The sequence below is a fragment of the Strix uralensis genome, chromosome 4 (genome assembly GCF_047716275.1).
Source record: "Strix uralensis isolate ZFMK-TIS-50842 chromosome 4, bStrUra1, whole genome shotgun sequence".
NCBI lineage: Eukaryota > Metazoa > Chordata > Aves > Strigiformes > Strigidae > Strix > Strix uralensis.
In genome coordinates this window covers 107,787,706-107,809,198 of record NC_133975.1, presented here as the reverse complement: position 1 = coordinate 107,809,198, position 21,493 = coordinate 107,787,706, and the positions used below count along the sequence as shown (strand labels likewise).

Sequence of the window (21,493 nt, the reverse complement as noted above, 5' to 3'; positions counted from 1 at the left end):
GCCCTGATGCTAATGCCTTGCCAGAGGTGCACGAAGCACTCCAGGTTGCCAAGAGGCCTGACAAATATACAGTCCTTTGGGACAAGGTCTTTTGTGCTTTTTATGGGCTGATGCACTCTCACAACTGGAAGTAGAACTGATAACCAGCAACATAGGTCATTGCAGCACCTGAAATTGAGAACATCCTGCCCTTTAAATCAACTTGCTTTAGTGCTTTCCTAGATGGAAAACTAAAGTCAAATGTCATGCTCTTTCCTCAAACCCAGACCCCACCAAACCCCAGGAGCAGGCAGAGTAACTGTGCTTCTGCACCTGAGAATTACTCAGCACAGCCCACCTCCACCTTGGATGGCAACAGCATTGTCTGGATTGCCTCCCCACAAGCACAAGAGGGCTGGAGAGTCACTCTCTCTTAAGCTGTGGAGGAACATAACCACTACATCTGTGTGCACCCAGGCATGCAGAGCTCAAACAGTACTGAAGCATTAGCACTGCCCTCACAGGATATGCGTGACCTTACTCCCCTGGACCTGGCAGATAGGAGAAGACAGAAACCTTTTTGGATTTGAGTGCAGACCTCAATCAGCCAGGCCTATTTCATGCTTCTTTCCCTGCACCCCTCCCCCCTTCCTTTTCAAGTGGCAGTTCTTTTCTTCTGGCTTCAGAGAGACCTTCAGGACTCCAGAATCCTTCAGCATTCCCTATCTTACAAATTATCATCCACCTTACCTACTAAAAGTGGACAAGAAGAACAAAACATCTGTGCTCAACAGGGCAGACAGATTTATAAAGCTAGATGGGGCAGGGCAAGCTGAGAGTTGTTTGTTGATATGACAGCAAACTTGAGGGTGGGCTCAAGAGACAAAAAGGTGAGAAAGAGTGATCCCTGCATTGTCCAGTGTGTCCCTCATTCCTTCTGAGACAAGTTTGTCACTCCTGTGAAATCTTCACTTGGCCATCTCATCCTTCCCTAGTGATTCGACTGCTTAGCAAGCATCTCTGTTAGCAAACCTTAACCCGCCCTTTCACAAGTGGCAGCCTGCCGTAGAAGGCAGCCACTTTACCAGGCAATAACACCTGCTGGAAAGAAAATTCCTGTAAGCAGATTCCTTGTGACTGAAGCAGCAACCTTGACTAGTCACTTCAGAGCCCCGTTACATCCATAATGATACTGTCTCCACCTTTCCCTTCCCCCCAGCATGAAAGATGAGTGGTTGTGTGGAACGAGTCCCCGAGCTGTGATGGGAATCCGTCTCGCTTGGCTGCAAAAAATATATATATCCTGATATGGCTGTGATGAATCCTTTCATTATTCATCTGCAATTGCCCTGCTACTGCTGCTGTTCCGTTCTCACTCTCTCTCTTTCTTTTATAAATAAAAATGGAAACAGATTAATGACAAATGTTGACAGAGATTGCTTTTAAACAGCCACACCTGAATGTGGGCTATGGGGGAGGAGCAGTGGCAGAGCAGCATCAGAGGGATGGGGACACCAGGAAAGACTAAGTGAGAGATGAGAAAAGATAAAGATGCTCACTCCAACTGGGCTTGATGAGCAGTGACTGGAGCAAGGTATCTTTCTAGTGATGAGGACTTCAATTTACTCTAACAAATGAGCTCTGGATTAACCGAGCTATGTATCCAAACTCTTTGAAATAACTAGCAGCAGTCAGTTGTGCTGTCAAAGGTACTCTGGAGCAAAGTTTGCAGATACTCCAGCAAAATATTAATGGAATGAAATGGCAACACACAGAGGGGCAGTTACACACAGCAGCCCCCAGTGATGAATGAATAATACCTGATAATGCTGCTTATCCCACTCCACTCCTGGTGACCAGCGAACACCAAGGCTCTAGTTTGTACAACTGCCAAAGCCACTTGTATTTTGGGAATGTGGCTCAGACAGGCAAAGACAGTTCGTGACCAGTCAGGCCACAGGTTGACACCGTGAGTGAGTGCATCCAAGAGGCAAACCTGGCCTCATGACACTTCCCTGTCCATTCCCACTGCATGAAGAAACATGTCAAGCCTTTTACTCAAGTAGCACTCCAAGAAGCTGCATTGTTTATTCCTACTTAATGTTTCATCCCCTTACTGAAGAAAGAACAGGAGCAGGAGAGGAGCAGCAGAGGTAGCATCCAGGTCTTAGAGAAAGAAAAATTGACTCACTTTGGGTTTACTTCTGATCTTAAAATAACCCATTGCAGCCATTCTAAGCAGGTGGGCTGCAGGACACAAAGAGCTCTTAAAGTGCTGCCCTCTCATAACTAAACTATATCTGTCCCTTGCAGATCCTGGCACATTTGCTCCTGAGCTGAACTGCAAGTTCTCATCACACAAACAAGTGAAAGACCTGACCTCCAAAATGGCCAACTGTGTGCGCCACACACTGCTGCAGCATCACAGAGGGGCAGAGAGCTGCAGCCATTGCACCTGCCTTAGTATTTAGCCCAGCTGTTGCATCTCAGACCTTCTAGGTACTGTGTAAATCCTGCACATTGGAATAAGTCTCCTCTCCCCTATGTGAGGACTGATGACACCCTTGTCCTTCACATGTACTGATGTCCTTTAAATCAGCTGAGAGTCCAGAGATTAAATTCATTTTTTTACCATTCTTGTCTCTGCTTTTAATCTCTTCCTCCTCCTCCACAGACAGCTTGAGCTCTGTTACCTCTCTGTGTATCTCCACCCCTATGGTGATCTCCAGCAACTGTGGTCTCCTCCTCTAGGTCCCATGCTTCCTACCTCAAGCACCACCTATCCACATAAAGATACCATGTCTGCTAAAATCACCCTCTACCAAACCATTTCCAAGGCTATCTCACCTTCCTGCTATCGGTTACACCTCCTAGCTAGCTGCTCATTCCATCAAAGTGTTTGGCATCACATTTGAGAGCAGAGACGTGCATGGACACATTGCTGCTTGCTCCTTGCCAGCCTCCCACTTAACTAAACCCATTTTCATCCTTCCCTCAGAATTGGTCCTGCTCTTTTGGTGCCAAGACGCCCTCCTGTCCTCCTCAAAGCACACTGCTCCTTGGACTCCTTTCAACAGCAGCTAATGCAAGACATTACAGCACAGAAGCCTGTGCCAACATCCAGTGCATAAACAAAGACTAGATACATGAGAGGAGAGAACACACTGTCAGCATTTAGTAACAAACACTAATTGCGAACAAGGGGATGGAGTTCTCCATCCCTGTTCTCTCAGCAGCCAAAAGCCATCTGAGCCAGGAGTGGCCATTCACAAACCTAGGATCCGTTAATCACTGAATGGCCCCCCACTCAGCATCTGACTGACTGCCATCAGCTTGCCAGGTGTCTGACTGATCCACTGAATGGATAGACAGCCTCTTGGAGTTTTATTTGTACCTTGCTAGTGCAGGGACACTGAAATATAAGGCCCTTAGGGAGGTAATTTCAAAAGCCTTGCAGGCCTGCCGCAGATTTGCCCTATAACTTTCGCAAAGTATTGACTTCTCTCTGTGCCTCTTATTTTCCTGAGAAAATTGCCTTACATCCCATCCCAGAAGGCTGCGGAGCATGCTGTCTGTGGGCCTCAACGTTTCAGTACTTCTGTTGAAAGCTGTTGCAAAGGCCAGATGGCTTTTTTAATAACATTCTCATTCACCAGAAAGGCTGGTTCTCATCACATGAAACATGGTGCAGAGATACTAAGTATTTTCCATCATTTCGCTCCATCATTTCGCCCCATCATTCATTACTTCATATAGATAAACAAATCAGCCCCTCAAAGAGAAGAGATCCACATGAGAGACACTTTGGGTTCTCTAGAACAGGTATGTCCCTTCCAGTCATAATCCCTTTTTAGGAAGCATATATGTTTATGTCACAGGAAATGTCCCTTCTCACCTCAGCTAAACATGGTGTCAAAACCCCTACGGAGTACCTGGGAGGAGCACTGTTCTTGGCGAGGCATCTCCATGTGACTTTACAACCCCTTAAAGCACCTCTTGCACCTTTGGACTGTGTGGAGTTCCTATGAGCTGCTGAAACCCTGGAGAACATGGGGTGGTGGGCACAAGTCTGTAAGCAATTGAGCCAAAGTTAAAAGCTTGGTGCTACCAGTTGTGTGTCTCCTTCATTCAAACCATTATTCCCCAGGAATTTCCTCCAGCCCACCCATCTCCCCAGCCCCATCCTGCCCTCGTGCCTTTAGCTGCCTCTGGCACTCCTCACACACATCAACTGAGCCAAATCAACTGATTAAAACAGCAGAAATCAAGTAATTTTTTGCAGTTAAGGGGGTTGACATGAGTCAAAGGGGTCCAACAAGTGAAAGGTAACCAGCAGGAGCTTACAGTCAGGCAGTGGGAGACAACGGGGTGGAGATGGAAGGAGAAGGCTTCCCCTTTCAGCAGAGATAAACTGTTTACCTCACCTCATGGCCTTGCACCCCATATTTCCAACAAAGAAAATGTCACTAAAACTTCAGTCAACTGTGAAGACTTTATAGACTGCTTTAGGATGTATTTGGATAAAAAAATTAGTAAAGAAATGTAAGGTCAACATCCTTCCAAATTTCTACATGCTGTAGGGTTTCAGCTCCCACAGACACTCAAGGTGATGTTGGAAACCCTTTGAGTGCATTGCAGATGAACTTATTGTCCCATGCAGTCCATTCCACATGCTGCTCTAGTCCTCACTGTACTTCTTGGTTGATTTTAACCTACACAGCCCTTCAGGATTCAGAGTCTCAGTCCCCCCAGTATCCACCCCTCTCCTCAGCTCTGGGGCCAGAAGTTGCATAGTTACTTGCATAGTTACTTAGGACAGCCTCATGAAAGTGTCAGCTGTTGCCTTGCCTTGGAAACATTATTAGCTTTGATGGTTGTCGTTTTCCAAATGAACATCCTGTATTAACCCACATGAAGTTTTAGCCCCACCACCATTGAGCAGATTTGAATTCTGTGGAAAGACAGAAGATCTGGAGTCTATTGACCTTCACACCCCATTGCAAAGTCCACCTTTTAGTCAAGTTTGAGTTTAATGAGATGACATGAAGTGCCTAAGTAATGGGGTATAGTATTCATATGGATATAAACTGCCCAAGCAAAGGCCTAGTCCAGCCTGTCTCTTTTTCCTCCTTTATCCTGCCCCTTGTATCTCACAGCTTTGCCCCTTTGCCCTTGTTCTGACTCTTTCCTGATCCTCCCATCAGGTGACAATTTGAATTTTAAAGCCATTTACACTCCAAAAGGTGCATAATCAGATTTTTATCCTGTACTTTTCTGATGTGACTTTTTTATTATGACATCAAGTACTGACCCATAATAAGGATGTAAATGCCCACTTTAATGTCTATTACCAGTATCTGCAGATGCATATAAAATTATAGTATCATCACATAACTACATATTAACCTCTTGAGCTCCATGACAGACAAACTCTCCAGGGAACACTGTATTCCAATTTTCAATTACCAGCAGTAGTTCAGTGACAAGCAGTAGAAGTTGTACTCATCCATATCCTAAACACTCAAGGTACTTGCAGAATGATAGAGTAGTCACATTCTGAACACGCCAGTTCTGGTGCTTCCAGTTGCCATCCAGTTGCCAGCCATTTGTGACAAGAATTTGGGTCCTTCCAAGGAACAAATACAGTTACATTTATGTATACATACAGGTGGGATGTAGCTTACCCGAAAGAAATTTGTGGTTTTCAGCAAAGTTGTTTCTGAGTCACGTGGTAGTGCACGACCATGACTTTATCCACCGTGATCGAGCAGAGAGAAGATAAGGTGTACAACAACATACCATGTGTCATCTTTTATGCTTCTGTTGAGCAAACAATGCACTTTGCTCAGAAAATGCCCATTTAGCACAGGTGTAAAAGTGCAATGTGTGAGCAAGGAATGATATGGTCCACAATACTTTATTGCAAGGATAAGGATACCACAACTGCAGCTACCTGCCCCATCTCAAGAGGGTATTAGTAAAAATTCAAACATTCTGATTTTCATCTTTCAGGTTAATGGCATCTGTTTACATCAGAAATTGGGTATTCAGCTGTGAACAGAGCCTGCCAACCCACATCTGACATAAGAATCCTACAAAAACTTGGAGAGGGAAGTTGTTTGTGGGTTTTTTTAAAAAACAAAACAAAACAAAACAAACATTTCTCTAGAAGATCTAGACCTGAGTGTCAACGGAGAGAACAGAACAAAACATAGGATAATAAAGACAGAAGTTAGTACCATTTTGTCTTCATACCTTTCTCCTCTTTCTGATACAGCTCAGACAGATGATTGACTCTGGTTCCAAAGAGGGTCTCTGACCTGAGGGCATTCTTCCCAAAATATACACTAAGATTTCTGATATTTTAAAACTCTGCTGAATTGGGCATTAACAGGCAGCTTATCATTTGTTAAATAACAGACAGGTTTTCTGCACTGGACACTCATTACTCTAGAGTTAAGGGAAGAGAATCAGAGGACAACACTTGAAATGTTAGTGTAAGACATGAGTCAATAGTCATATCATCCTATGACGTTCAGGTAAAAGTATACAAAGTGTAATGGCTCAAGAGCAAGTTTTCATCTACCTATTACTCTTTCTGGAGTTGTAGCAGACAAGCTATTTCACAGCAGATCCTCTGTTATACTCTGCATTTGGGCTGCTTTTCCACTTTCAATTCCTTTAAGTCTAGGAATCATTGATATTTCCAGAGACAAAGCATATGTTGGAAAACTAAAATACCCTATAAGGAAACCCCAATAGAAAGTAAATACATACCAAAAATTCCTAGCTCAAAAATAAATAAAATCTATCTATCTATATACACACACTTATCCAGTTACAGATAAAAATACTCAAAAGTGAAGAAATGAACTGCCATCCTAATTTGTCCCTCTGTGCATACGCATTACAATAACGCCAAATCAAGTGATCATACAGTTTATTTTCTGAGATTCTAGCTTCATACAGAGGCCAGAACACACACCTCTGGAGAGGTGAGGGCCAAGAACTGAAGGAGATTGGGTCTGAGTCATTTGCTGCTAAAGACAGAAAGGACAAAGCAGGAAATTGTCAAGGCAAAGTTCTTGCAATGAAAGCAATCGACTACCAGCCCTGGAGAGATGCCTGCGTGTTGCCATCTCTCTGATATCTGAGAAGTCAGAGAGTGACTTCAGCAAGGAGGACAGTGTTCCTCAGCTCATCAGTAATTGTGGCTGGATTTGCTGAAGCTGAGTGGTCATAGCTGCTATGAAAATCTGTAGGAAATGTAGGAACCTACAAAAGGCTACAAGTAAGCCACTCCAAATCACTAGTGCCCAGGTATCTCATCTTGGGCCCCTCAAATTCAGAGGTAACTCCTGGTTTTTGTTTCAGTCATTCCAACCTAAACTCCACACCTATAAAATAAGGATGACAATAACATCCAAATTCTCAGCACATAAATAAATTCATTAACTTTCTAAGATGCCATAGCAGGAGGTACTTTGAAGACACCAACAAGGAAATTACTTCTTCCCTCTTCAGAGTAGAGTCTGGATGCTGTGCAGTAAATAAAGCTTGAAGTCAGTCTAAATGAGGAAAAAAACCCCAAACCCAAGCAGCTGTACATTCAGAGTCTCAACCTCCTACACTGACCGAGGCAGGCGCTAGTGTGAAAGGGGAGCGGGGGAAACGGGACAGGACACAAAACCCTCAAACCCAGCAACAAATCACGCAACTGCTTGACTGTGTTGTACTGTGCATGCAGAAGGGCACTGATTACAGCAACACTGGCCACTTGAATTGCAGCCTTGTTTGTTATGGGAACAGAAATTTTCCTATTTGTTTCCTTTTTTATTGGCAGGGGTGTGTGTGTGTGTGTGTGTGTGTGTGCATGCGTGTGTGTGTCACACCTCATGGTCCCTCTTCCCTCTCCCGGGAATCAGACCCTGTACTCCTCATTCCCACTCCTTGCTGTCTCCACAGTACCTGAAAGGACCAGCAAGGGATAAAAGGCTCATGAAAGCTCCCCTTGCTACTCTTGCTTGTATAGGCTTCTTTCATGGTGACATTGGACAGCCAGGAAAGAAAACACAGGACTTCTTTTACTCACCATACAACACTCAGCATTGAGTGTCTTCACCTCTGGCTTTCTCAAAATGGGAATGCATGTTTCCCCACGGTGGGTGGCTGGGTGAGTCCAAGCACTTGCAAATTATGTGGTGAAGAGGATGAAGAAAAGTCCTAAGGCAATGCTGGTGAACCTCTCAGGAAGCTGGTGCCAAAATTACTAGAAAAACATCAGCATCAGTGCTGGCATTAGTTTAGCAGAATCACTATTTTGCCATCACTGCCCCTGCAGACAGTCTGTGAGGAAGAAGCTATGACACTTCTCAAAGTAAGACTTCTCCAACTGGATGCAATTTTAAAAGCACATTTTGCAAAATCCATGTGTTTCATCTGCCTAAGGGCAGCAACTCCTGACTAAGATCTGTTCTTGTTCTCATCTTTAGGTACTTCCCTGTTGCTCCCCCACTAGAAATGAACTAAATTAATGTCATTTAGCATTTTGAAACTCTACAATATGTTTCATAAAAAAACCTATTATCAAGTATCTGCTCTTATTGGAAAATTGCTTTACTTCAGTAGAGAAAAAAATTTTGTACCCCCAGATTTCAAATACCCTTTATTTAGATGCAAGAAATCCTCCATTAGTATGTAGCAAGTCTACTTGTAGACATCTGCAGCTTCAGTTGATTCTCTGAGCTGGAAAAGTATGAAGCAAGCATGTCTGAAAAACATCAAAATAGTAAAAGCCACCACAGTCAGCCCTGTTACTGAATTGACCACCAGCTATTCAAACTGAACTGTGAAAATTCTCAGCCCTTGGATGTAAAATTAAGGATGTGTAAACAAGGACCATTCAGATTTTTTTTTCTTCTTCTTTTTTAATAGAAATGCCTCCAGTTATCAAATGAAATGCTTCATTCCTCAGGAAAAAAAAAAATGCAAGTAGGTAGAAGACTGAACTAGCTCATAATGATTTTTAGATATCTGACATTTTTGACTGTAACCCATAGTTAATAATGTGTGCCAAATCTAGGCACTTCCCATAAGAGAACCTATTGTTAAAAGCTCTTTTCTCCTTGATCCCAACAAAAATCAGAACATTTCACCAGGAACACTTTCCAATTCTCACAGGTGCAGCCTGCAGATGAGAGAGGAAAATGGTAACTTTTTAGAACTGGACACCCCCTCCCCCAATATAGTGTTGAGAACTTGAAGCAATTTCCAAAGGATCTTTATCTTCTTGTTTAAAATCAGTCAATCAACTTGGGATCTAATTTTTTACAATTTATTCATTGGAACAGTTAAGATGGAGGGAGTCCTGTTTTGTTCCTTCCTTCCACGAGTGTGCATAGCTATCAATACTGGGACACAAATATATGCAAAAGAAAATTCAAAGTCCACTGCTCATTTGATCTTTGAAGCCACTGCTATCATGGTAAAAAAGAATGATGCCAATCTATCTTAAAAGGATGTTAGCATTGGCAAAATGAATAGATACCCATTACTATCAGTTGAGACTGAGTTGAGTTGAAACAATGACTTGGAAGTGAAAGGCTACTTAAGAAACTCTGGAATTGTTTCAAATTCCAAACAAGGAACATCTCACTTGTCTAGAGGCTATGTCATGACAAACTGGGAAACAAAATCATTGCAAAAAACAAAGAATGGACATGATAAATTACCTCAAATCCTTCACTCAGGTTTGCAATTCAAAGGAAGAAAAGCGTAGTAACTCCCTACAGACCTTCAGGTTATAGTTTATACTTAAGGAACCGGTCAAGGAAGCAAGCAGATTATTGGACATTCCGATACTGTAAATCTAGTTAGATGTCAGTGAAACCTCTCTTCTCTCACTCTCAACTCAGTTTGCTTTATATCAAATAAAACACTTCCTTCATATATTGATTTATTTCCAGTTTCTGTAATCAGAACAAAGATTCCACAAGAGTCTCATTCAGAGAATACACATCATGTTTAAGACAAAGGAATACAAGCAAGGATCTTCCTTATTTACATGTTATCGCCAAAATAGAGTCCTAGGAACCCAGAGACCAATCCCTATTGAACAGTTAAATCTTATGACCACAAAGAACATTTGGGACACGCACAATGCAGGTCTTTAAAGATTTTGAGTAAACCTGTTTGAGAACCATCTCTAGGTAAGCCCCCTGGGACAGAAGGATGAAGCTAGAATGTAACTGATGGTATAGCTTTGGCTAACTGTCTGGTGTTGCCAAACTTGAGAGAAAATTCAATGGCTTCAGCAGTGCCCAGGGGCTCTGGTCAGGCCAGACCAGTCTCAGTTCACGGCACTCTTAGAAGAGCTTCCAGCAATGAGGTCCCACATGCACCAATCTGGGCAACAAAAACAAATGCTAGCATGGGACATTAACACTATGTCCAAGACTTGAGATCTGAAGCAACAATTCAAATGTGGCACTATTCCATCACTGGAATTTTATGTTCATTTTGAAACAAAGGTACAGCATAATCTATTTTAAAGCTGAACAAGCCATTGCTCCCTAATGTTAGAGAACACACTACCAGAAAATCACTTCCTCCAGTCACACCATCTCCTCTCAGATGAGTGCAGAAGAGCTCCTCCACTTGTAGAAGCCTACCATCTGCTCCTTCAGTGTGGTAGTGAAGGGCACATCTACACAGAGGCATCTTCCTTATATGCATGAGAGAGAAAAGAAGAAGCAACTGCTATAGTGATTAAGAAAGATACTGCATACTTTTTTGGCAAGGTAATAAGCCCACCAATGCCCTCCCTCATTTGTTTCTGATTTCAGTGCAACATGCAGGCAGTTCACACAGCTGAGCAAATGAACTGAGGCAGAGCTGCTGAAGCTGACATATACACAGGCACATTGCCCCAAGGTAGCAGAACTCTAGCTGCTAGTACAGCAACAAGGGGGAACCCTCACCAAGAACACTCTTCAACTGAGAGATCGTGTAGGTTCTGAAGACTGCACGCTCATATGTCATTATACTACTCAACAAATAAAGTGGCATGCAGAAATGATGCTTCATTTCAGTTGGCACAGATAAGTTTTTTCTCATCTCACCTTCTCATGTAAATTTCATAACAATCTTTTGGTAGCAACAAAAAACTTCCATCACCATGACTTTTCCCTGTGTTTGCCAAAACACTTCCAATTTTTCAACAGATCTCTATACTGTAGAAAAAAAAGTCTTCTGTCTTCTCTGAGGTTCTAAACCAGAAGCAACAATAATTTCACGCAGACTGACCTTTCACTATAAAATTGACCATTCAGTGTCTTTTGGATGCCTCTGTATTTATTTCAGTGGATTATATTTGGCTACAACATTCCTTCCATAAAGCTGCTGTCTGCAAATTGAAGCCTGAAGATACACAGAAGCCACTGCTTCCCCCAGTACCTTGTTCCAATGGTTAATCTATCCTCACTGTTAAAAACTCACACCCTATTTCTAACCTGAATTCATCTGGCTTTAGTTTCAAGTTCATTTTTATGTCTACCTGCTCAAGACAAGAGACACTTTATTACCTAGTATTTCCATACAGGACTTTCTACCACACAGGCACGACATCTCTGATGCTCTTCTGATAAAACTAAACAGACTGAGATCTTAAGTATTCCAAATTATAAAAACTGTCAGTCCAAAATTGCACTGTAATACTGCTAAAGGAAATGCAATACACGTTGGAATAAAAAAAAATATGAAGATTATTTTTACTTTCTAGGATCTTGTGCATTGAAAAGCAGTGATAAGAACTTTAGATTCAGAGTCAACTGCCTAAATATCACTTTTATGGTAGTGTTACAGCAGTGTCTGGGCAGCAAGGGCTAGCATAATGTTTGGATAGATGAGTATATGAAGCCTGAATAGCAATAGGGAAGCAAGTGTTCCTGCTTCTATAAAGAATACTCTAAGTGTAGACACCAAAACTGAATGCAGATGGATGTGGAATACTGGGGATTTTCATGCAGGAGCATAATTAAAGGTTAAATGACAAGTTTTACAGTGTAAAGATTATGAAAAACGACTTAACATGGGTTAGTGGATTACACAGGACTTGTTGACGGTATATAGGTAGATATACATGACAAAGAAGCCTAATTGTAAAGGAAGAATAGGACTTTTCAACCTTGCTGAAAAAAAGCATAGCAAGAAACAATATCAGGATGCTGATATTAGGAAAAAACTATTCCAAGAAAAGATGCAATTTGCTTATAAAGAGGGTAATTAATAAGAAAACTGATGACTAAGAAATATGAACTAATCCTTGCTTGATGCTTTGAAAGTCAGATTACATGTCCTTCTAAAAATACAATTAAATCCAGTTGCAGGATAAATGTTATAGCCAAAAGGTTCACAGAAGTTTTCTCTAGCCTTGAAAAAAGAGTTTGTAAATCTTACTGAGACAGAACACTAGGCTAAGAGAACATAAAAGGAAAGTATCACTATATAGCTACTTTGTCCTTACAGTAGCCCCTAGGCATCCAAACCCGGCCACTGTGAGAGACAGACTACCAAGCCAGACAGACCTTTGGACTGACCCTGTGCAGCTTTTCTTATGCTGTTTATCCCATTTCCTTCAGAGGTTACAAGGAAAAGAGGGCAGCTTTGCAAAACCCTGATCATCCTCATAATACTGGCAGCTCTGCTTTAAGACAATGAATGTTCTAGGTCATACACACAGGGCTCAGCAATCCTTTTTCTGATTATTGTCTGCAGGTATACATATTTTGCATCTTTCTCTCATATAACAGGTTGTGCCACCCATTTTCCACTTTTACCAATTCTTTGAGTTGGTACAAGAATTCTCTTTTCCTGGTATGCCAATTAACACATCTCTGTCACACTACAGTCACACTAACAGCCAGATTTACAGTTAAGAGGGCATTTTACCCACATTAAAGTGGAGAAGGATGTTGAAGCTTCCCTCTGTCTCCACAACATAAATCTGTATGTCACCTGACTGAGGGCCAGCCATGAACCAGTCTCCAGGCACTGGTGACAGTTTAGTCTCCCTGCACTTGCCTATGGCACAGTTTACTTCCTTAAGAATGAAACACTTTGGTATAGTTAAGACATTATATTCTCTATGCTGAGTTCAGTCTTTGTACTGGGTAAAAGTTAATGGCCTAAGACAATCTTGCCTTGCTTTCTGTATAGCAAGTGGTCCCCCATGCTTTATGCCTTAAGAAGCATTGCTGTAAAGTATTTTTCCCATATTTGATGGTACAAAAGCAGGATGTCTCAAGCACAAAACACAAACTGGAATAGAATGCAGGGGACCGACACAGTAATGCAATATACCACAATGAGAAAATAAGTTTGTCCTCCTTTGATAGTCTCCTAACAGACTATTAAAATTAATTTTCTGAACAAGTGATTGGTAGCATCCTTCACTTCTGCTTAACTGAAATGTTCCCTGGTTATGACACTGTTCCTCAAGACAACAAAGCAAAGTTCTTATCCAGTTTACATAATTTCTTTTTGATATCCAGGCACACACATTGTTTTTTGTAGCATCTTCTTTCTTCAGTGCAGAAGGGGTTACAAGAAAAGAAACACTCAGCCCTTCTTGTTGCCCTTCCTCCAATTTCCCTTCTCATCCTCTGCCCACTGAGCAGGTCTCTGCAACATCCACAAACAGCATGAGCTTACTACAGTTGGAAGGACAGCACTAACCATCTCAATGTCATTATTCAGGAATGCTGGCAAGACACACCTCTGCATATCACAAACATGAAGCTAATCTATCATTTAGTAGCACTAGTCACAGCCACTTATGAGTTTCTCTCCAGCTACTGTTTTGTTGCTGTCTTCACTCTTTACTGTACCTTACCTTAAAATCATAAATCTATCAGGCCAGAAACTACATTAATTTAATTTACACTTCTCCAGTACCTACAGACCGGGCATTAAGCCTCACTAGAGCTCACTGGGACTACTGGAAATGTGCAGAGAACTACTAATTGTGCTCCTCCCAGCCCTTGATTCCTCTTTCACTGAATGTCCATCTGCTCCCTGTACATAAAGCCCTGTTTGCAAAAGTATGTCATTATAAGACTGGTCTCTGTCATCTATGAAAAACTGTAGCAATTGCATGAGGTCCCCAGTGACAGGAAGGGGTACGTATCATGTCACCTTTCTAAAAAGGCAGGAAGAAAGATCTGGGGAATGACAGGCTAGTCAGCCTTACGTCAGCCCCTTGTAGCTTTATGGAGCAAGTTCTGGAAGCCATTTCCAGGCACCCAAAGGACAAGAAGGTGACTAGGAACAGGCAGCCAGATTAAATGAGGGAATACCATGCCTATGAACCTGACTGCCTCCTATGATGAAATGACAGGCTCTGCGAATGCGTAGAGGGCAGTGGATGCTGTTTACATTGACTCCAGCAAGCCTCTTGATGCAGTCTTTCACAGCATCCTTACAGCCAAATGAGGGAGCTATGGACTGGATGCCATCTAGTAAGAAAGGTCAGCAAGAAATTGGTTGAACTGTCAGGCTCAAAGAATAATGATCAATGGTTTGAAATCTGAGTGATGGCCAGTTATGAAAAGCATGCTGCAGAAGACAATACTGGGATTGATACTGTTCAGTGATGTGGCGGAAAGAGACAGAACATACTCTCAGAAATAATGGCATGTTGGGGAGGACAGCCATGGATATACTCCACCTAGAGGAACCTTGACAGATTGGAAGGATGAAAAGACAGACACCTCATGAGTAGAATAGAATAGTTCCAGTCGGAAGGCACCTACAACAATCATCTAGCCCAACTGCCTGACCACTTCAGGGATGACCAAAAGTTAAAGTATATTATTAAGGGCATTGTCCAAATGCCTCAAACACTGACAGGCATGGGGCATTGACCACCTCTCTAGGAAGCTTGCTCCAGTTTTGACTACCCTCTCTATATAGAAGTGTTTTCTAATGTCAAGTCTGAACCTCCCCTGACACACCTTTGAACCATTCCCATGTGTCCTGTCACTGGATACCAGGGAGAAGAGCTCAGCACCTCCCTTTCCAGTTTCCCTCCTCATGAAGCTGTAGAGAGCAATGAGGTCATCCTTCAATTTCCTTTTCTTCAAACTAGATAAACCCAGAGTCCTCAGCCACTCCTAATAGGATAGGCCTTCCTAGTCCTTTCACCAGCTTTGTTGCCCTCCTCTGGACACATTCAAGGACCTTCACATCCTTTTTAAATTGCAGGGCCCAGAATGGCACACAGTACTCAAGGTGAAGCCACACCAACACTAAATACAGAGGGATAATCACCTCTCTTGACCAGCTGGTTATACTATGTTTGATGCACCCCAGGATGCTGTTTGCCCTCTTGGCTGCCAGGGCACACTGCTGACTGTCAACCAGCTCCCCCAGAACCCTTTCTGCAGGGTGCTTGCCAGCCACTGCTCTCCCAGTTTATACATGTGTCCAGCATTACTCCGTCCCAGGTACAGAATCTGGCACTTGTTAAATTTCATGCCATTGATGATTGCCCAATGCTCCAATCTATCTAGATTGCTCTGCAAGGCCTCTTGTCCCTTGAGAGGGTCAACAGCACCTCCCACTTTAGTATCATCAACAAAGTTGCTAATGGTGCATTCAGCTCCTGCATCCAAATCATTGATAAATATACTGAACAGAACTGTCCCTAGAATCGAACCCTGAGGAACACCGCAGGTGACTGGTCACCAGCCAGATGTAGCTCCATTCACTACAGCCCTTTGAGCCCTGCTCTTCAGCCAGTTCTTCACCCAGCACACTGCGTACCAGCTCATTTTGCAGTTGGACAACTTGTCCAGAAGGACGCTGTGAGGGACAGTATCAAGAGCCTTACTGAAATCCAGAAAATCTACATCCACCACCTTCCCTTCATCTCCTAGGTCAGTGACCTTATCATAGAAGGATATCAAATTAGTTAAACAGGACTTTCCTTTTGTCAACCCATGTTGACTGTGTCTGATGCTTGCATTGTCCTTTAAATGCCTTTCAACAGCACCCAGTATGATCTTCTCCATAATTTCTCCAGGTACTGGGGTTAGACTAACAGGTCTGTAAGTTTCCTTCTTGTAAATTGGAGTAACGTTGTCCAGCTTCCCGTCAGCAGGGACCTCCCCAGACTCCCAATGCCTTTCGTAGACGATTGAGACGGGTCCTGCTGTAACATCCACAAGCTCCTTCAGTTCTCAGGGATGAATCCCATCCAGCCTCATAGACTTATGAACATTCAACTGATACAATTGGTCCCTTACAATTTCAGTGTCCACAGATGGAAAAATCAATATTCCTGCAGTCACGGTCCTCCAACGCAGAGGACCAGGCAGCCCAAGGTCTATCAGTATTATTAGAGACTGAGAAAAAAAAGCTTTGAATGCCTCCACTTTTTCTTCATCCCCATTTGTCAGGTGACCATCTCCAACACATATCAACCCAATGTTTTCCTTAGACCTCCTCTTGCTATTAATGTACTTCAAAAAGCCTTTCTTGTTGTCTGCCTCAACACTGGCCAGTTTCAACCCTAATTAAGCTTTGGCCTTTTGTGTTTTCTCCCTGCATATGCCAACCACAGCTGTGTAATCTTCCTGTGAAGCCTGACCTTGCTTCCAGAGATCAAACAATGAGTTCCAAGAGGAGTTCCCTGTTTAGCCAAACTGGTCTTCTGCACCGCTTGCTTGACTTTCAACACAAAGGGATTGTCTGCTCTTGTGCTTTTAAAAGGCGGTTCTTGAAAACAGACCAGTACTCATGGACCTCTAAGCCCTCAAAAGCAGATTCTAAGGGGACACTGCTAACTAGTTCACTGAGTAGCTTAAAGTTATCTCTCTTGAAATCCAGGGTAGCAACTCTGCTGATCATTTTTCTGATTATGTCAAAAATCTTAAACTCAACCATTTCGTGGTTACTGTGGCCAAGACAGCCACCTACCATCACATCTCCCACAAGTCCTTTGTTATTCACAAATATCAAGTCTAGGAGGGCGTCTTTCCTAGATGGCTCACTGAGTGCTTGTGACAAATTATTTTCAACATACTTCAGGAATTTGCCAGACTTCCCTGTCACAGCAGTATGGTATTCCCAGTTATGTCTGGGAAGTTGAAGTCTCCCATAAGGACAAAGACAGAAGAAAACTGGAGAGAAGACAAACCTGGAAAAAGACTGGGCAGTCCTGGTGGACAAGTGGAATACAAGTGAACTGTGTATCTTTGAAGCACTAATCACACACTGGACCAGCTTAGTAGAAGCACAGCTACCAAATCAAGGCACATTATTATTCTTTTCTACTCATCTGAAGCACTGTGTCCTTCACTGCAAGTACTGTGTGAGTACAGTGTGAGTTCTAAGGAATCTGCCTTAGAGGGAAAGAGACAATACAATGCACCTAGTTCATTCATCTAAGAATGCTTCAAATAGTCAAATCTACATCAAGCTACTGAAGTCTGAAGATGAATTTTGATAAATACCCTGGAGTAACAAGATGTGTGATTCATTTAGCATGTCTACCATTCCGGAGAAACAAATCTGGTTGAGAGCCTGACTGACCTGCAAATGGATTCTAACTTATAAATAGGAAAGACAAGGCAGCTGCAAGAACTTGAGTCTCCTGGCATTTCAGAAAGTTGCCATGGCAGGAAGTATGGCTTACCAAGACAAGGCCTGCCACAGTTACTCCTCCGTACTGCCACAGGTACATTCAACCTTTAAAGGCAAGGAAGACCTCCTAGAAGCTTACGGCCTAAGTAAGGGCTTAACCAGATGAACAGTGCTATTGACCTCAATAGGAAAATCTGATAAATTATCTTTCCCTGCCCCTAGAGAAAAATCATGTGAAGTCTTGGCAATTGCCTCCCCTGCCACAATGAGTGAGATGAAGGCTGTTGATTCCCTAACACCTCAAACACCTCTTTCTATAAAACTTTTAAAACTGTCCTGACACTGCAGAAGAAACAGAACTACTCTGAACAATACTCAGAATGTAGCGATATATCACAATTGATTTTAAAAAGGGGAACACAAAGGCCAACATTTAAAATTTTAGCTGAATGCTCAGTAATCGAAGTCTGTTGAATAGATTCAAACCAAGAGAGGTTGTGGAGGATCCTTCATGAGATTAAAAACACTCAACTGCACAAACGTTCTTTTAGGGAACCTCCCTGTTACTGAAACAGCCTACAAGTTAGGTTACAAGGCTTCCAATCCTAAAATTTATCTGCAGGTTGTCAAGAGAATGTGACCACCTTTCCACTTCATTATGTTCATGAGTACTAGACAGCCAAGCTACTACTCTTCAGGTTTACCTTTTCATTGCATGTTCTAGATTACAGGCCCTCCAGTGGTCAGACTTCCTGTGCTACCTCTTAAGCACCATTGCTCAAAATAACTACAAAATAAAATAATCCAATGGCTACTTTAAAACAGGAACACTCCTCTCTCCACAAAATCCTTACAGCTTGTCCTGTAATCCAAACTGACCTCTGTACTCCTTCAGCAAGGTAAAAAGGCTTTCCCTGTTCTAATTAGTTCTAAAATGTACTACCACCAAAAAAAAAAAAAAAAAAACCCCGAAAGGTTTTGAGAGGGATTTACATGGACAGATCTGACAGTTTGCTTGGGCTGTGAAATATAAATCCAATTTGGATCTCTCCCCAAGAATAAGTAGGTATTAGGGGATCAGACACGGACAGTATGTCTGTAATATAACTGTATTTGTCAATCATGATTTAGTGAGTCATTCAATTTTTGTTTTGTGTATGTTATGACCATTTAACATTTTAATACAGAGTTAAATATAAATCACTGCTTTATATCCTCACAATCAAATCTGTCCCTCAGCTATTTGATTTATAAGGGAGAGCAGAACACCGCAAAACCACTAAAAACATGTAAATTTTGTTACCTACTTAAGAGTGCTAACTGCACCTTCACATTCAAAACGAATTTTACAAGCTTAAGCAGTCCTGTCTGAAAGTTCCACCTGGTGAGGAAAGCAAAAAGAGTTCTATGCATACAAATATATCCTATTTTTAAAGGACTTAAGACACGAGGCCACCTGTTCCTTGACATATGCTAAGCAGGTATATATTCTAAAAATATAGCCCAAAATAAGCTCCAGAGTAATTCAAGAAAAGTAAGTGGAGCGTGATCAAGAATTCAAGAAAAGAGAGGGAATAAATCATTATCCATATATTCTGCAACACAGAAAGTTACAAGGGACCAAGTGGAAGTGCTATGAAGAGAAGAGAATCTCTTTTGTGTATGCTGCAGAGTAAAGTACAATTATCAGTAGGTGGAGACACCTCCAGTAGATATAGCAGACAATACTTTTTGAAGGGACAGAAAAGGTGAGACAGAAGCAGTCTGATCAATACCCAGAATGCTCTGAGCTCAGGTGATATTTTAAATGGCTTTTTTGTTCAATAGCACATTAACTTCAACAGCAAGCATCCTTTAGAAAGGCTAACAGTAATTTTTTTAATTTATATACCGAGAAATGGAAGTTTTGTATATCCTCTACCATACTCCAAGGATATTCAAGGACCCAGGTTCCCTTCCAGGACACCAGCTTGAACATTTATGTCCAAGTAGTTCTCCCAAATCCTTATCCAGTAGGACATTTAGGAAAGAACATGCAATACACAAGCAAGACTAAAGACATTCAGAACAAGGGAGAAGTAAAAGGTCTAACGGACCATGCTGCCAGTGAACCAATGGCAATTTCTGAATGGACAAGCACCGTATTTGCTTCACTAGAAGCAACACGATTCGAGTCCAGTAGCACATGGCCTGCAAACATTCTGCTAATACAGAATTCAGGGTCCATATTTCAACTTATTTGCATTCCCTCCTCATTCCCCAGCCAAGAAATCCTCCTGGCCTAGAGAAAGCAGGGGGAGACTTTTGCCTTCCTGAGCAGTAGTGGGACTTTCATCCAAAAAATGCCAAATCACAAACAAGCAACATGTCCGGGGGTGAATAAGGATCTGAAAACCCAAAAGAATCTGTACATGACCCAGCACATATGAGCTGGCATCAGGGAAGGAGATGAATGCATAATAAATACATCAATAGCAAGAACATTTTTAAAAGCCACTGCGGTCCCAACACTGATTACCTTTTTTAAAACAGATTCACAAACACGATTTAGGTATGTGGGGCACGCAGATCAGTCTGGATGATGGCACGCATCACGCACCAATACTGAAGATGTCGCTACTGCCAAACAAGGTATTTGGTGAAGACACACACCAGAGTCAAACACTTCCAAAATCCAGCAAACTTTTACAGTTGCAATGCTTCCTTTTAGCTGTATCCAGGACTCTTCTCTGGTGGCATTTTAAAAAAGTTACTGGAGGCAGCAATAGTGGCTTTCTCGGCTGCTGGTGTTTTCCCTGTCCACTCAGAGTTCTGGGATCTCAGGGATGGTGTTGCTGGTAGCTCTGACTCTGCTGCATCCATGGGGACAGATAAAGTTGCTGGAACATAAAATTGCAGGAAAGGGGGAACAGAGGAAGAGAGTAGGAAAGGGCAATAAAAAAAAAAGTTAGAACAAGTGACTTCATGGCAAATGCCTCATGTATATAATTTCTTACATGAAGGTGTTATTTACTGAGTTCCTACAGGTTCCCCTGCCAAATTCCTTTGAAATACGGGTTCTTGACGGCATTAACACCTTTGCCCTAATGATTCTCATATTTAGACCTCCAAGTTCTCAGTCCACTAACTAGTTCCCTTAGTTAAAGTTCCCATTGAAAATCAAGAGCTTTAGCTGTCCCGTACATAACCTGAATCAATTCGTAATCACTCAACTGAAGATAACTTGATCTTTTCACAAAGACTTGATTAACCCTGTATATCTGAGAATTTTGAAGTCTTTGAAGGCTTCACAAATTTCAGGTTGCAAAGCTCAGTTAAAGAGGAAAATACACCTCTCCTCCTTACCCAGTAAAGGCAGTACCATGAACCTCCACATATATCCCATACAGTAAATCAGCATATTATAACAAGAAGCTACTGGCTAAGCTAGGTTGGAATCCATTCTCATTTTCTCAATACAATCACGGCTTCAAAATGGGACAGGCTGTAATTGGCAAGAAAGATTTGCAGATCCATGGTTCAACCCAAAAGTCACACAAATTTCCAGAAGGATTGTCAGAAACCTAGAGATGTGAGAGTTTACTTCCATTCTCACTATCCTGAATCATTCAATCCTCACAAACAGAACACGGCAGGATAAAAAAGAGTAATTGCCACAGGAGTCTTCGGGGCAACTGGAATTTTTTTTAACAAGTAACTGCTTCAGTACAAAACACATCTCTTTTTCATCGTATTCTTACAACAGATAATAGTTATTTGTGCGTTTTTATTACAAGTTGCATCTGCTGCTCTGTAGTGGATGAAGGATAAAGAAGCTATAACAAGCCTCAACTAGAGGACTGATTGCTTTGAAGTTTAAATAATAAGCTGG

The 21,493-nt window shown here is 42.1% G+C and overlaps 1 protein-coding gene across 6 annotated transcripts in view; it reads right to left on the bottom strand.

Annotated features, from left to right (window-relative positions):
- Positions 1 to 5,296: 5,296 nt before the first annotated feature.
- The window catches only part of GPATCH2L (G-patch domain containing 2 like), a 48,076-nt gene continuing 31,879 nt past the window's right edge, over positions 5,297 to 21,493 (bottom strand). For all 6 annotated transcript variants that reach the window (XM_074868455.1, XM_074868457.1, XM_074868458.1 and 3 more), the window contains one exon: positions 5,297 to 20,501. In XM_074868455.1, the coding sequence (XP_074724556.1) occupies positions 20,329 to 20,501 (173 nt within the window). In that variant the 3' untranslated portion in view covers positions 5,297 to 20,328. The remainder of the gene's footprint in view (positions 20,502 to 21,493) is intronic.